This window comes from Strix aluco, chromosome 1, assembly GCF_031877795.1.
Source record: "Strix aluco isolate bStrAlu1 chromosome 1, bStrAlu1.hap1, whole genome shotgun sequence".
Taxonomy (NCBI): domain Eukaryota; kingdom Metazoa; phylum Chordata; class Aves; order Strigiformes; family Strigidae; genus Strix; species Strix aluco.
Window position 1 is genome coordinate 97,138,497 of NC_133931.1, and position 17,303 is coordinate 97,155,799.

The following is a 17,303-nucleotide window of genomic DNA, read 5'->3' on the forward strand; positions in this document are numbered from 1 at the left end:
TCCACAATCGTGGCAGCTAAGGCAGACACCTGTGCATGCTCCTCTTAAGCGCTTATATCACTTTAAAAATGAAATTAAACTTTAGATCTTGGAGACAGGCAGGTTCCTAATTCCCGTTGGTATGAATGGGATTTAAATACTTAAATGTCTGTGATAAGCTAGTCCAAATAAAATAAGCAAAACAAAAGTGGCTTTACCTAGGCTCCTAAGAGACGTATGCCCATCTATCGTATGCAGAAGACATTCCCATGCCCCAACATCTTTGATAACAGCAACATGACAAGGAGGAAGCCCTGTGCTCCAGTCACGGTTTTCTTCTTTTTGTATGCACAGAGACACAAGGTTGTTTGCTGTTTCCAGGTACTGAGAGAACATCCTCTTCTCCTGTACTTCTGTGCAAGAAGAGGCCCTCATGCTTGGCTGAGGACTACCATAAGCGCAAGCTCTTTGCAAGAGGACGAATAGGTTTCTTGTCTCCTACTGTTTCTAAAGTTGGCCAGAGTAGCCAGTAGGTTTACTGTTCCAGTAGTGGGGCATGGTGGTGTGACTCAGGAGGATTGACTCATTCCAACTGGTCACTGGATGCACCTTGACTTGCTGCAATGACTCTGTTATTTGTAATGGAGCACAGACAGTTCAATAATATAAACTTTTCCTGAGCCACCCCACATATGAGTTCAATGTTCAGTGATAAGATATCAGTGCAAGTTTAATTTCTTCTAACTCCACTTGTTGTACTTGAGATCATAAGATTCCAGAGGTAAGTCGGTGCGTGCTTTTAAGAATTGTGCCCAACACTTAACAAGTTCACAGTAACGCTTCATAAGACTTCTCCAAAGTCTGGCCTGTATTCTGCAAAATGCCAGTTATCAGCTTAGAAGGGCTGCAGAACTCTCCTGAAACGTACTTTCATTTTTCCTTTGCAGAAGATGTTTCCATAAAGTCTCACTATTTAGGCAGTTCTCCTGCTCTCTGATCTGGTAGGTCCCCCTCTGATATCAGGTCTTTCGAATAGTATGACACTGCTTTGGAATGACTAATGTTGAGTCAAGGTTCCCCGAGGCAAAGTAATAGTCTAATGTGACTGCAACCTTAGCATGATCTTAAAAGCATGAGTAAAACTCCCAGATTAGTATCCAGTGCCTCTTGTACCATCTAGGGTCAAACTGAATCGCAACGATAAAAAAAATATAAGGAAGACTGTTCATCTGGCAGCTCTGCTTCCCCATGATATACTAAGAACTACTGGACAGAGACAGATTAGGCTACCAATTTCTTGATGAAATAGATTTTACAGCTACATTACTCAGGAACAGCTGTTAGCATAAAAACAGAAGTTTAGAAATCATGCAAAAACTTGCATGCTGTTAGCTGTAATGCTTTGTGATGGCTCTTCTTCCTCTGAAACAAGTCCTGTAATGTCCCTAAACCTCAGCACCTCCCCCTGTGAAACAGAATAAACAGCACCTTGCTATTCTACCAAACCTTTGGGAGGGCAAACAAATTCTGTTGTAGGAATTTCTCAAATACCCTGAGGTATTGAGGCAATTACCTCTATTAAGCATACAAATACATACTTGACCCAAAATTGGAGGCTTATAAGCAGTACATAAGTTGGAGCGGGTGGGGGAGTGGCCCACAGAGACCACATGGGGAAGAGTGGCAATCTCAGAATGACCACAGCCCTCCAAGCTTTGGGAAGGAGACAGTCCTACTGCTACATCTCACTAATGCTGCTGCTGATTTAGGCCTGACCCTGCTAGACTTCTGCCACCTCCCTCCATATGCACACAGAAGAGAGAAGAATCATGGAACTTCTGTTGCAAATTCACGATGGTTACAGAGGTGGCACAAACTTGGACTGTTTTTCCTTTTGTTGGTTTGTTCCTCTAGTATTACCTTCTACAAGGTTTTACAGTTCCTATTTAGTTCTAAGATGATTGTCACCCTGTGATTGCTGAGACACCAAAAAAAAGGAGAACAAAGAGGAGTGTAAGGAATAAATGAAATGGAATTTGGGTAGTAAAGTACAGGCAGTTCTTTTCCCTTTACATGGCCCAATGCTCAGAGTCTTTCATTGCCAGGGTTACAAGCAGCTTTTCACAAGCATTTCTGGTTGGGAATATAGTATTTCTTCCCAGTGACACTATTTTGTTTGTCTTGGCGTGCAGGCATTGTAATCAAGTCTATATATTACAGTACTGTGCCTTAGCACAAATGGCAGGCATTTCAAACCCTATTTACTTAGGTTTCTTCCTTGCCCAAAAAATTATCTAAAAATAGATAATCAGGACCTCATACTTTACATCTACGTCACTGCTTTTTGCTTAAATGAGGTAAGGAATGTAGCAATTTTTTTCCTCTCCTCTTTCACTAACTGTTTGGATCTCTTAGTAAACAGATAAGTCCCCCTTTCTCCTTCCCCTCTTTTTTTTTTTGTCTTGCTTGTGAACAGCCAATAAGCTACAAAAGCCTTGTTATGATAATGTCTTCTCCTTTTTGCTTCTGTTACACTTTCATTGCCTGAGATAAGGGCATTGGAATTGCTGGCCAGATACATCCTCTCCCATCCACGTTCTTCTCTGATCAAAGTAACCCCCTGGTATTTCTGTTCCTACCTATAGTACATTTCCGCTGTAACTGCTTCATCCTTGGAATCACAGTCTGGGTTTGGTTTCAGGAAGGGTTGATCCTACCTTCTGGACTGCAGAATACTGGTATGGCATCCTGTGAGAACTTGACAGGATGCAGTTTTGTGGTACATGGAGCTCTAGCACAAAAAGGATGCTGTGGTCATTAAATGAAAAACCGGGGTGTTGCCATAATACAACCTGCACCATTTCTGAAAGTAGCTTTTAGAAAAGTAGGACTAATAAATGCTCACAACTAACATGTAAGTACTTGTTATGCTCAACGTTTCCTATCCTTCCACGGCTCAGAATAACTTCTGGGTTCTCCAATATTTAACTAGTACATGAATGGTATAACAGGACCTAACCTGAGGTCAAATTTGCTTTAAACAGGCTCATCTTGACTGAAATTCACACAGTGCACAAAAGATAGAAGTGTAGAGACATATATAAGGTAAAATTCTGAACTTGCTTAAATCCACAGGGATTTTCCCAGTGGCTTTCAGAGGATTTAGACCTGAGTATTATGTTGGAAGAATGTTTAAAGAGTGGGATGGACAATAAAAGAAGCTTATGTGAAAGAAGAGAGAGAACAAGTTTTTGAAATGTTTGAGTGGTAAAAAGGGTAGACTGAGTAGCAGAAAGGCTTTCTAGACAAGAAAAGACCTTGGGTTTAGTCACACTGAAAGTGAAGCCACGAGTGATGGAGAGATGTACTCAGGGTCGCACACATGAGTCAGTTCCTGTTCTGTCCAACTCTTAATACTCTAAATAAACTCTAATAAGCATCTCAATCATTTCATTAAATGAGGCCTTATCCTACAGACTATCAGTATAAAAGTAAAGAATGACAGGCCCAAATATAACACCAAGAGTAGTTAAATTGACCCAACTCTGCACCTGGAAGCTAAGCCACCTCTGAAGTGATAGTATGTCCCAAGGCAGGCCATGAGCACACTCTGTTCCTTTATTTTCTGTATACAATAAAAACTACAGGACTTTTGTCTTCCTATAGAAAAATAAAAGAAAGACAGAAAATAAAGAAAATAGGAGACTAAATGAACAGTTATTTTCTTTATATGTTACTCCAGGGATAAGAAACAGATCTAAGGATGTTTGTCCTAGTTAAACAGTGTAAGTAACTACTTCACATTTCCCAGGGAAAGTAAACACCCTAGTCTGACAAGAAGGTTTTTGAGGCCAAAACCCTCAGTCTTTTTTTTTTTTTAATGGCTTGTCCTTTCTTTGTCTAGCTTTCTCTGTCTAGAATTACATAATCACAAACCCAAACCTAAATGTTCATTCCAACCAGACAGGGCAAAGAAAACTATAGAGCAGGGAAGACTTCCCCCTTTTGAGCCACCTTATTGGTTCTTGCAGTGCCACTGGGCTACATAGGAAGCACTATCTCCTTGAAGAGAAGAAGTTGGGAAGCTGTATAATTATGCAGGACCATTATTTTGCCACTGGAATACAAGTGTCACTTAGCCATGGGCAGCTGGAAAGCAGTTCATGAGTTCTGGACTGAGATGCTGCTCTTCTACCCCCAAGTGCCTCATGTTTTGTGGCGAGAGTCACAGCTTCTCTAAGCAGGTATAAAGTCTACCTGAACTGATCTGAGGGGGAGTAGAAAGGGACAGATAAATTTGATCTCAGACTTCAAATCAGTCAGTTGTTTTGAGACAGAATTAAAAAAAAAAGGCCAATCAGATCCAGATCAAAATTTTCAAAGTCATGGAGCGTTTTGTCTATCTATATCTTACACAATTTCTTTTTCCTGGTTATTCTTAACCACCATGAGGTGGAGAAACTGGCAGCAGCTTTGGAAACTTAACTCTGACCCTTCCTTAAGTTTGGGTACGTGAAATCCTGAAAGCTTGGGCTGAGCTCCGAGATAAATGGAAAAGCACGAAAATCTGTGTATATTTACCTAGGTATCACTCGCACATCTCATTCTGGCTGAGGTTTATAAGCCTTAAACGTTACAGCATCAGGGCTCTTTTACACTACACTGCCTAAATTCAGCAAGAAGGACTTTACTTTCAAAGCAAGTTAGTCTCCAAGTAAGTATATAACGTGTGACATTTCCAAATCACCTTTTTATTGATGCTGAAGTTATTTTTGGCAGAGGAAGGAAAATTTTTTCCTTGCCTCCCCCTTTTTTTTCCAATCACACAAGATTATGGTATGTCTGTACAGTAATCTAATGCCCTGTGGGCAATTCAGCACCTTGCCCAGACGTTTTTAAGTAGAGTAATACTAGGATGAAAGCTTCCATTTGTGTCTTCCGGGAAGAAAAACCTCTGGTAAAAGGTTAAGCTAAAATCACTTATTTAACATGGAAAAGGGGGCTACCCGTTTTTTAAAATATACAGTTGTTTTGTTTTTTTTTTTTTTTTCCCCTGCTTGTGACCCATCAAACCGACCGCCCTGAAAAACTGCCCTGTGGTAACGAGACGTTGACAAAGGGCTGGAAAAGGGGTGCATTCCACCACGGCGAGAAGCAGCGATACCTGTCCCAAAGCGATGCTGGGCACGACGTACAAACCCGCCTTTCCCGAACCACCGGGCTCATCCCGTCACCAAGCGCCGCCGCAAGCGGGAGAGGCGCGGAGCCACCGGGCGCGGGGGGGAAACCCCTTCCCCCCCCCCCCCCCCCCCCCCCCCCCCCCACCGCGAACACCCCAGAGCACCGGAGGGGTCTCCGCGGACTTGCCCCCCCGCGTTTCCCCCCTCCCCGAACACCTTCCTTGGGGCTCTGCACCTGGAGACAGCACAGAGCGGCAGGCGAGGCGAGCGGAGGCCTGGCCGGGCCAACGGCTGCACCCGCTTGCCCTGAGGGGAGCCCCGAGCCGTCCGCCCGCGCTGCGGCCCCTCAGCGAGGGCTGCCCGGCTGCCGCCAGGGAAGCCGCTGACAAGCCGGTGAGACTGGGAACGCCCGCCCCAGACCCAGACTCAGACCCAGACCCAGACCCGGGACGGCGGCTCACCTTGTACTTCATGGCTGCGGAGCGCTGAGGGGGCCGGCGGGGAAGCTCCGCCGCCTCCCGCCGCTCTCGGTGCCCCGCCGCCCGTCCCGCCGCCAGGATACCCCGCTCATTTGCATAGCGCATCCCCCATTGGCCACGCTGGGGCGGGGGGTCAGGGTGGGCCCGCCCCGGCCCCGCCCCGGCCCCGCCCCCTGCCTGCCCCCCCGCCCCGCCTGTAGTGCCGGTGGCGGCGCGCGCCGGGGCCGTTAGCGCGGCGGTGCTGAGGGGAGCGGGCCCGGGCGTGGGCCCGGCGGGGGGAGCGGCTCCCCGCTGCCGTGTAGCGGGAGAGAAATTCCCGCAGCGAGCGAGGGCTGACGGCCCGGCATCCTGTGATCCTCTGGCTCACCACCACCACCCCCCGTGCCGTTTCAAAGCCGCTCACCTCGAGGTCTCCGCATAAAACGGACGCTCGGAACAAAAGGCCTTCTGTCTAACGCCCCCGCCCCGGCTGCTGCCTCCTGTGCTGGGGGATTTCTGGGCCTGTCGAGCTTCAAAGCGCCCAGGCTGTCGGTGAAGGCAGCTCTGGGAAGAGGCACCAAAAATGCCCCTCACAGCCTAGCCCGGGCCGGAGCCTGCCCCGCCGGCCGGGCTGCGCAGCGGTCCGTGCCTGCTGCTAAACCGCCTGGTGCTAAACCTTCTCCGACCATCCCTTCCAGTCACCTTTTTCTTGTGCAGCTTTTGGTGGGGTTGAATACATCACGTTGCTCCATTCTGGTCTTTACAATCGATTTTTGTTCTTGTTTGTCCGCAAAAGATGATCTTTTAGCTATCGCCTCTTGAATCAAAACACCACTTTGCCTGAGAAAGCCTGCTGTTTAAACACCAGTTAGGTACCAGGGGCTAAGATGGCTTTAGTGATCTAGAGGTGTCCATTATAAAGAGTGACCATGGCAAATAAGGATTATTTAGAAGAGAGTAATAATTAACTCTCGTATCTCGGGGGCAGGGAAGAGCAGGGAAAATAAATGTGTGGTGATTCTCCATGCATTTTAAGTCAGACCCTTTAATCAGGCATGATTAATATGGTGCACATAATAGGAATCTTTGTGTATGGGACATACTCCAGCTTGTTTAGATGAACAGGAAATAAATTCTCTCCTTTTCACCCGAGTTGGATCTTACCCAACATTTCTAGGTCGCAGATGGACTCAAAGACTATTTCTAGTGGCCTAAGGAAAAACAGTAAAGAATAATCTTGTACTACCAGATTACAAACATAACTTCATTCCATAGTACAGTGATATCCTTAAATTCTCATGTGACTAATCCTCTAGAGAGGGATCCTATTGCTAAAATGGCTTCATGGCTTCTAAAGAATGTCATACTTCTATCTGCAATCTCCTTCGTTCTCTAGTTTCAGTGTAAAATAAGTGGCTGTGCTATACAAATTTACTAAATGAATGCAAAAATTGTTTTTTTTCTATACCGTCTTCTTGGCTGCACATGCCCTAATAGTTCATCAGTATGAGTCCCTGTCAGTACAAAAGATGTCTGAGTTATTAGTGAGAAAAGTGAGCTTCTGCTCTCTGCAGTGCAGAGCACGCCACTGTGACTGGGCTCCCTATGCAGTGCTATAGTTTCACTGGCTATAACCCCTCGTAGGAGTTTTTCTCTGGGTTTTTCTTTCCGCTTTTGTTGTTGCTGTTGATTCTTCTGATTTTCCAAGAAGATACTTGTAGCATAATATTTTACATGCACTGAGTTTGGGGCAGCATTGTTTTAAGTGTAGCATCAAAATAAATGTGGGTAGTTTGAAGAGAATAAAGCTCGTTTGTATGCTGTGTCCTTAGACACTTTATTTAAGAAAATAATTCTTCCCGTGATTATGCATAACCAGCTTACTATTAGGAAAGTGCAAATCTCTTTGGAGCGTTTCTTAACTGTAGAGTTTGACCTTTGGTTTTCTTTTTGTGTGTTTTTGCCCTTCATACTCCAAGGATAAAAATTTCTCCTGGGAGGAGAACATTTCTCCCAAGTACAGAGGATGCAATGGCTAAAGGATTAGCATGGTATTGGACTACCATCCAGATCCTGTTCCCTGAATAAACTCTGTATAATCTCTTTATGTGGCACCACTGTCACGAGGATAAATGCATGAAAGATTGTAAACCCCCATTAATAAGAACCAGATATGTATCAGAGATAAAAATAAGAAAAGTAGAATCACATTTCTGACTTCACCTATGTTTAAATGCAGAGTGCATCTGGTTTCCAGTTATCCCACCAGTAGTGATACTTTTCACGTAATTGGTGTTTTTCCTTTCTCAGAATGCTTTACAATCACATTATGAAACCTAAGCACATTTAAAAAGCTGTGCCTTCTGCTTTTGTTTTAGCTTGCATTGCTTTTAATATACGTAAAATGTCCCTGACCAATCTTAATATGAGGTAACAGATGTGTTAATGTAAAATTCTAGTTGGATTGTTCCCTTGTATGTATTGTTTTGCCTTTATCGCTCTCCATAACTCATATTAAACCTCTTAATTAGATGCCACTGGAATGACATTTTGGGCACAAAAACACAAAGTCTATCGGTGTTGATAGCTATACTTTACAATTCTGAAGAAGCAGATACAAGACTTGGTATTTTACAGGGAGAAAAGGAGATTGCCATTGCACACCACGTCCTCAGTGAAGTCCCACTGCTCATTTTGCTCACGCACCCTCCCTCCTCCTCTCTCACCTACTCCATTTACCGTCTTAGGTTTTCTTTGCACTTTGAGGGGGTTTTTAATTTCCCCAAGGATGAAATACTCCCGCTTAGTGCAACACTTCTAGCAGATCTAGCAGCGTGGTGGAGCTCCCCAATCTATCAGAATATCAGGAATTAGATATACCTTGAAAGAGAGATTTGTAAATAAGATCCTCTAACCTTGACGCGTTACTGTAAGAAGTCAGGATTGTGGTAAGCACGCATTTGTGGTTAGTGCAAGCACTTTGCTTTTCCTTATGACCTTGTCGACTGCTGTGCCTTTGCTATATAATATTGTGTTTCAGGCATAGTCTAGGAAAGTTTTGCGTTGGTTGCCTTGGATAATGAGCTCAATTATACAATGGAACATGCTGATGAGGAAGCCAAGACCTGGCATTACTGATGTCTGTGTTGTAGAGGCAACTTGAGCTATATCGCCAGGATTTATAACTACAGGGTCCTATTGAAGTTCTCAGGAGGGTAATTCATGTAATGTGTCTTTTTGCTTCACAGCACAGCAATGGCTTGATTCACCGCCTCATATTTTATGCTGCTCCAATTCCAGTGGAGTAGCAAATGGGTTCTGTGACTTCGTCTTGTGCCTGCTTCAATGGCTTTTGTTTGTTTCTTTGCTTTTGCCAAGGGCAATTAATATTACTCTCTGCTCACTTGGGCAACCTACTGCTTGTCTCCTACTCTCATACACCATCTTGAGGAGCTTATCGCTTGCTTTATTTCTCGCCACACCAATGGTCTGGGTCTTCGCGGTGCCCTGCTGATTGCCAGTTCTGGCGTATTTGGGGGGCGGCAGCCAGTGAAATGGTAGGGCAGCCAAAGGGACTGCTTGTCAGCCAGGCTCTGTGGCTTGCCCGCCACGACCCTCAGTACATAACATGAAACGGAGCTGTCGGCTGGGCTGGGAAGGGAATACCCACTGAAGCAAATCAGCCAGCTATCACCCAGTGACAATTGATAGGAGAAGAACACAAGATAGATATCCTGCTCTGAAAGGTTACTCAAACAAAAATCCCTTGTTCCTGTTTCCCCATGACACAACCTGAGAAAAGAGAGACACAGCAGAGTGTCTCCCTCACAGTTGAGAGAGTCTTTTCAGGAAGGGTCTGTGAGCTCTGTGTTTGGGGAACACTGACCTATCTTTTTTTTTTTTTTCCTTGCACAAAGCCCTAACTATTCTTTGGATAATATTGTGTGACATCTGCATCACTTCTTGCTGTGATACTTAGCCAGGGGATTGAGATTAAATTTAATTTAGTTATAGTGCTGCTGCACTTTATGAGCAAAGGAGTCGTAATTAGCCTTGGTCCTGCCACCTCTGTAACGCTACCCAGACTGGTTCAGCGGGTATGCAGTGGATGGAATTTCTTCAGTATAGAATGGTTTTGTACACACTCAGAGTGGTGGAATTTGCTTGCTTGGACAAATCTGCTAAAAAAGATGAAACACTGCTGTTTCCTGAAAAGAACGTTAAGAAAAATTCACCACTGACGTGGGCAGGCTTCTGTGTCTGTCTGCGCAGAAATGCCCCTCTCCCACCTCACTAGGAGATAATGAGAAAAAGATTTCATTCTCACCCAAAGAAGGAAATATTTTGCATTTCAGCAAACCAAAACAAAGTCTGCTCTGTTTTTTTTTTTGACCAGGGATGGAAATCTTTGCAAGCAAGCAGTTTATTCCATTTAACAGTAACAGAAGTCTGTCCTGGCAGATGGAGGGGTGGGTAGTGATCACTGTAGCAGTCAGGTTTAAATGCAAGGGTCAAATTGTGAGAACAAAAATTGTTAATAGAAGTATCTTTTTAAATTTGACTGTCCTTTCCCATTCTACCTAAGACACCTCTTAACCACAGAGCCGGTTCACTTGCCTTGCTCTAGAATTCCACATTTCCTTTGATATATATGAACTAATCTTATAGGCATCCCACCTCCTTTCATGATAAAGCACAAAAGCTGTTCATGTTCTCAAGAAGGGCATTTTATGCGGTGTTTCTTCAGGAATCGCTCATTTAACTTTGTAAGTCAACCATCAAGGCCCTGTTTAGTGACCCGCCTTCAGATAAAGGGAATAAATGCAGCTCCCTCTGTCCTCTCTGTTTTGCTTCAAATGCCAGCCAGAAAGAAACATACTGGTGTCCTCCCACCCAAAAAGTTTTGAAAGTGAATCTGGCCTTTGTTAGTTTGAGAAATCATGGAAGGTAGTTGGAGTTTAGATATTCTGGCGCTGGCTATCCCTGAGCCATCAGCCTGACCCAATGAATAAAACCTGAAAAGTCTGTTCAGTTTTAAAAAACAAAAAAGGAGGAAAACAAATACTGCTACAATTTTCACTTGTTATGAGAAGCAGGCATTTGCCTTCTCAGGGGGAAATGGGAAAGGAAAACAGTGGAATCACTATTAAAACAGCATGACCCATCTCACACTGGAGAAAGGAAAGGAGAGAACAGAGAATCAAAATCTCTGGTCCAATGCCGCGTACTAACTGCAGATGAAGATGGAAAAGAATCTCTTTTCCAGCTGCAGCACAGCAGCTACCCAGCCATGCAGCTGGTGTAGAGCACACAGGTCAGGGGGACTTCATGTTCTCAGCAGCGTTGGAAGGAGTTTGTGGAAGACAGCAGCAGTCATAGCTGAGCTGCCCCGTGCACTTTGCAAAGCCGAGGCAAGTAAAAGTTCTGAGAACTTGAGATGTGCTCTGGTGCAGATAACATTGGTGCATTGGGCAGGAGAGATGGCAGAAGCCACTGGCTTCAAGATGGGTGTCGGGCTGTGGCAGACTGGGTCCCCAGCGCTTGCCTGCCCATGAACTGGTGGTGTTGGGAGGGCAAGAGGAACATGAGGAATGCGGGGAAGACTGGAGAGGGGAAGGAATGTCAGGATGGAACACGCAGTGGCCTATTCCTTCCTGAGATACTGTCAAAGGCTTATTCATTTTCCAAACAAACAAACCAGTCTAACAGTCGTGCTCGCAGAATCCACTCCTTTATTTTCCCCTCCGGCAATGAATATTTTTAATACATGGGTTAAAAAATACAGGCTTGCTTCCAGATGTGTGGCATGCATGCCATTCAACCTACTGATGCCAAAAGAGGGGGGTTTTTTGTTTTTCTTAAGAAAAGCTGAGAAATAGCACAACTATGGAGTCTGCAAAGGGCTTCTGTTCTCTCTGGTTCACAATTGTGCAGATGAAATATGATAAATGTAATACAGGGAGGTTGCTCAAGAGGAAATGTATGTTTAGACATCACAGCTCGTTTGAGATGAAAGGAATCCAGAATTGGAACCGGAATTGCCTCAGATGAGAAACTTAGGCACAAAGCTTAGGCATGTTAAGCTTTTCATGCAGTCATAAGAAGTCATAGTGCTGGCATCCAAAAGTTCAGGTCTTTACCTGAACTTTCTATTTGAACTTCCCCTGGTTTGGGCAAAACTCTGGAGCTGAGATTTTATCCATGTGGATCACGTTATTCCACCAGGTATTAAAATCGTTAAAATAGGAGTGAATTGAGTAAGGTTTTTATTTTCTTGTTGGTTTTGGGTCAGGTGGGGTTTTGTTCTGGAGGAGGCCAACCAGCCCACAACAGCACTATGATCCCAGATTGGAAACACCCCAGGCTCTTTCAAATACATGCGTCTGTCATACTAGGTTTGTGGGAGCGAAGTCCCGACTCAAATAGCACATAACCCACCCGCAAAGGAGTTCCTTCATAAAAGCAGGAGTGTGAGTGTGGACAATTAAGTGGTCCAGAGGAAAAAGGTTCACTTTCCTGTGACATCCTGTTTGATGTCTAGAAGGATAAGGTTTTCTAGACTAGCATCAGTAAGGTTTTTTTCTCAGCAGTTGCGATCTCTCTCGCCTCCACACATGCACACACGGAGTAATATGCAGTGATTTCCATCCCCAGAAGCTCTGTCCTGAATGTGGTAGTGCACAGTTCTGCTCTTTCCAGTCTCTGGTGCCCTGCTTCTGCCTACTCTTCCTGCCTGCCTCTCCTTCCCCTCCTCCTGCCTTTCCAGTCCTGCAGTTAACAGGGTGGAGGCCGCCACTTCCAAACACACATGCCAGCACTTTCCTCTGTATTTGTGTGGAAGGAGGTTGTACAGAGACATGAAGCTACAAAACGGTGTATAAAGAGGGGTGTGCGTTGAAGTCCTTACACATCTACTAGATGGATTTAAATACTGCATCAAAATGCTTGAAATCCCATGAATCCTCTGAGCAGAGCATTTCTGCATCTTAGCCCCATCTCAGGGAGCCAGGAAACCGTTGTCTAAACACTCTCCCCTTCACCCTGATTTGCAAAATGCACACCATTTTAACTTGGCAAAAACTCAAAACTGACCCTAAAATACTGTCTCTCCTGACTAAATTATCTGGCAGTTTTACATCATCCAAGGAATCGTCCTGTGACTGGACTAGTCAACTGTGTCCATTTTGCTTGCAAAGTCTGTTATTTTTGTTCTCTCTGATTTTAGGAACATTTTGTTGCATATCTCCCATGCTTCTTTTAGTAAAGGTAATCTGCTGGTTTTTTATTTTATATCCTCATGTTTTCCCTCTCACCAGTAACTCTTTCATAGCACCAAAAGCATTTCTTCCTGGTAGGGACAGCAGCTTGGTTGTTGTCCAGTAGCCAGCAGCCAGTTCTTTCCAGTGGGAGGAGGGGAAGCAAAAATGGAAATGCAATAAAATGCAAATTAGGGATTTAAAAAAAAAAAATCAATCCAAAGAGGAAATTCCTGATTTGCCTTTACCACCGATCTTCCCATGAAGTCCCATCCTGGAGGTGTTTTGGATCTTGAGGAATTTCAGGGAAACTTGCTTCTTTTGGAGGTGTTTGGAGGGAAGATACATGATAGGAAAACAATGACCTTTTTCTCTCTTTCGTCTCAGCCAGATCTGTGGAGGTCAGATGATATCCATAACAACAGAGAATGGCACGTGAAATGTCTCACACTGACTTATTTTTCTCTTCTTTGGGTGTTGGTGTTTAAGCTCTCATCTCATACTCAGTGTAAATTTGCATCTCCACAGAACTGCCAAAAATGGTTATCTTTGCTGCCATATAAATCTGTTTATGGTCTACTCTCCCAAAATCATTCTTTAAAGGAAAATGACTGATTTCCAAACCCCTCCTCCTCTTCTGTTATTTTTAACAAGCACTTCAGTCTGATGTCGTTTAAAGAAAAGATCATTGCATTACTGCGTGTTGCGGGACTCTCAGGAAACAATACTAGAAGAGAAGGAACGTGGGAACTCTGTTCCCTCTCTTTTCCATTGCTATCGTGTGCAAACTCTGAATGCTTCCAGCAATGGGGTAGCCAAAGACGGGGTGAAAAGGACAGAGCATGTTCCCATTGGCAAAGCTTCCCTCCACTTCACTGGGACCAGGATTTGGCCCACGCCACGTAACATCCCGAGCCTTGGCTTTGACTTAATTGGCTCCTGATAGTAGACTGTCTCTGCTGAGGGAGGCAGTGCTTGCAGATAACTTGGCTCTCATGAGTAGCCACAGTATCTCACGAGTTACTCTTCTGCTTGCTTCAGTCTGTATGCTTACACTTGCACAGCTGATAGAAGCACCAGCCTTGGGATCACATGAAAAGAAGGCTCCACGCAACCCTTTGCTGGTCTCTCCTTAAACACCTACATTCTCTTCTCTGTCTGCCCTTTCCCTCACATCCCAGTTGACTCATAGTGTTTGCTGTTGAAGTCTGATGAGGACTTGAGTCATAGTGTTGACACAAGGATTTGACTCCTCACCTCCTCAGAGTTCAGTCCTGTCTGGGAACTGTAAAGATCTGTCTCCATGCATACTCATGGCTTTTGAGGAGGGGCTTAGTTAATTTGTTGTGCCATAAGGTCCTGGAGAATGTATGTCTGGAAGTCATGGCTAAAAATCCCTGGGAGTGTCAGGGTACTGGAGAGGCTCTCCTTTAAAGTTTTGAGATAGAGTGTGTTGGCTCTGGCTCTCTAGACAGTAAGTAGGCACTGTAAAAGGACCTTAGTCATGCTTTCAGAAGTAAAGCACTGTAGCACACCGTACTGAATGCAGCTGCTGTGGGATGGGTCCACAGTAGCTATTCCAGAAGTTGTTGCTTCCAGTGAAAGACCATGGTATGGATGAGTGTTTGCCCAAAAAGAAGACATGAGGGCTGTACGTATGCAATCCCCTCTCCCCAGAACATAAGCAGTTGTCTGAAATTAATGTCTAGTGGTATAAACGCTGTTTCAGAAACATGAAAGTCAAAGATGTGCTGGGAGAGTAGGTTTCAGGTGTATATGTGTAGATAGGGTCAAAAGGTTTGGACTAAAGCTTGTAGAGTAAGCTCCTTAGAGTGGTTATATAATTTCATTTTCCTCATTTCTCAGAGATGGATCTTCTGGTGCAGAGATCAAAAGTGGGAAAGCATAAGAAATGCAAGGTCCCAAATGCTGACTCCTGACCTAAGCACACGAGTGAAAGAAGAGTCTCTTGGACCAAGTTGCATTTGTAGGAGCTGTAAACATCATGGGGAGGAAGAGAGGGAGCTATTTATTTGAATTTGTGGGAAAAGGGAAAGAGGGCAAGAAAAGGAAGATGGATAGAGGAATAGACTATTATTAATCAAAATAATGAGAGATAAATAGTCAGGGGCATTAGGGATACAAAGCACCCCACACCGTATGTGGATCAGCACAGATTATAGCCTTTTCTGTCTTTTGAGAAATCTGTTCTCCTCCTTACTTTGATATTTAAAACATTCTACACTTGATAAATAACAAAAAATATGGTTCTTAAAGACTAAACCACATTCTGGTAGCAGCCAAGATAACTTTATGAAGACAGACAAACTTGTGTGAAATTAAAAAATATATATATCACGCTAGAAAGTTATGTAAGATTCTATTTTAAAATCATCTGGTCCTAATTTACTAAATTTACTGCCTCAGAGCTAATGCCAAACTGCTACATTTGATTTATAGAAATACTTTAGCACATTTTTCCATCAGGCTATTGTAGAGTATATTTACTGCCTTTTTATTATTGTTAAAAAGGCAGACTTCTTTAAAGGAAAGGAACATTTTGGAAGAGCTTATTGATAGTTTCTCACAGGATGCCAGGAGACATGCAGATAGTAAACAATGCTGTGTGCTTAGGAACATTCCACTCGATTTTCAACTCCTTCACCATCTTTTTTTTTCTTTGTAATTGAACAAAGTGATCCATCTGGTAAATAGATGTTTGAAAATGTCCAGTTTGTGCCAAACCACTTTTCTTAATGTTCTTAAAGCACAGACTACATTTTTTTCAAGCAAATATTTAAACAGCAGCCGTACTGTGATGCATTGCTAACCATTAAAAAAACACACACTAAACCCAGACAGCAGGCAGGGGGGAGTCAGGGTGGAAGAAAGCTTAACAAATATTCCATTAAAAATCTATCTAAAAATATCATGCTAAACAACCCCCCTTCCCCTTTCTCTCCCTGACAAGGGTTTCCAAATGGGAAATGACTGCTAGGGAGTAGAACCTGTGCCCTGTGTTCAGCAGAGTGATTGAACACGTGCTTAACTTTACACACATGCTTAAGTCCTCCCTTATTCATCTGTATGTGTGTGATTCACTGAACTGGGTCCTTGATGAGTCTCTGTCCGCTTCTGCAACAGAATTGTGTTTCACAAACCTAATCTCCTTCTACGACAGGGCGACCTGCTTATTGGATGAGGGAAAGGCTATGAATGTTGTCTACCTTGACTTTAGTAAGGCCTTTGACACCATTTCCCACAGCATTCTCCTGGCAAAACTGGCTGCTCGAGGCTTGGATGGGCACACGCTTTGCTGGGTAAAAAACTGGCTGGATGGCCGGGCCCAAAGAGTTGTGGTGAACGGAGTTAAATCCAGTTGGCGGCCGGTCACGAGTGGTGTCCCCCAGGGCTCGGTTTTGGGGCCACTCCTGTTTAACATCTTTATTGATGATCTAGACGAGGGGATCGAGTGCACCCTCAGTAAGTTTGCAGATGACACCAAGTTGGGTGGGAGTGTTGATCTGCTCGAGGGTAGGGAGGCTCTGCAGAGAGATCTGGACAGGCTGGAGCGATGGGCTAAGGCCAGCTGTAGGAGTTTCAATAAGGCCAAATGCCGGGTGCTGCACTTGGGCCACAACAACCCCCAGCAGCGCTACAGGCTTGGGGAGGAGTGGCTGGAGAGCTGCCAGTCAGAGAGGGACCTGGGGGTGTTGATTGACAGCCGGCTGAACATGAGCCAGCAGTGTGCCCAGGTGGCCAAGAAGGCCAATGGTATCCTGGCTTGCAGCAGGGACAGGGAAGTGATCTTGCCCCTGTACTCGGCACTGGTGAGGCCGCACCTCGATTACTGTGTTCAGTTTTGGGCCCTTCACTACAAAAAGGACATCAAATTACTCGAGTGTGTCCAAAGAAAGGCAATGAAGCTGGTGAAGGGTCTGGAGCACATGTCCTACGAGGAGCAGCTGAGGGAACTGGGGTTGTTTAGTCTGGAGAAGAGGAGGCTGAGGGGAGACCTCATCGCCCTCTACAGCTACCTGACAGGAGGTTGCAGAGAGCTGGGGATGAGCCTCTTTAACCAAGTAACAAGCGATAGGTAATGGCCTCAAGTTGCGCCAAGGAAGGTTTAGATATTAGGAAGCATTTCTTTACAGAACGGGTTGTTAGGTGTTGGAATGGGCTGCCCAGGGCAGTGGTGGAGTCCCCATCCCTGGAGGTGTTTAAGAGTCGGGTTGACATAGTGCTGAGGGATATGGTGTAGTTGGGAACTGTCAGTGTTATGTTAATGGTTGGACTGGATGATCTTCAAGGTCTTTTCTGACCTATATGATTCTGTGATTCCAGAAGAGTTATGTTTTTCAAGACCTTGAGAAGTCATTGTAGCTTTTTTTCTCCTGCATCCATCTCCTGTTGAACTTACCAGATGCAAT

At 44.5% G+C, this 17,303-nt stretch overlaps 1 protein-coding gene across 2 annotated transcripts in view; it reads right to left on the reverse strand.

The window, feature by feature from the left end:
* NEDD9 (neural precursor cell expressed, developmentally down-regulated 9) overlaps positions 1-17,303 on the reverse strand; it is a 77,851-nt gene that overhangs the window by 34,647 nt on the left and 25,901 nt on the right. Inside the window, exon 1 of one of the 2 annotated variants that reach the window (XM_074828291.1) lies at positions 5,621-5,693. The exons of the other annotated variant lie outside the window; for it this stretch is intronic. Within the exon in view, the coding sequence (XP_074684392.1) occupies positions 5,621-5,632 (12 nt within the window). The 5' untranslated portion in view covers positions 5,633-5,693. Of the gene's footprint in view, positions 1-5,620; positions 5,694-17,303 lie in introns of those variants that run through there. 2 annotated transcript variants of the gene reach the window in all.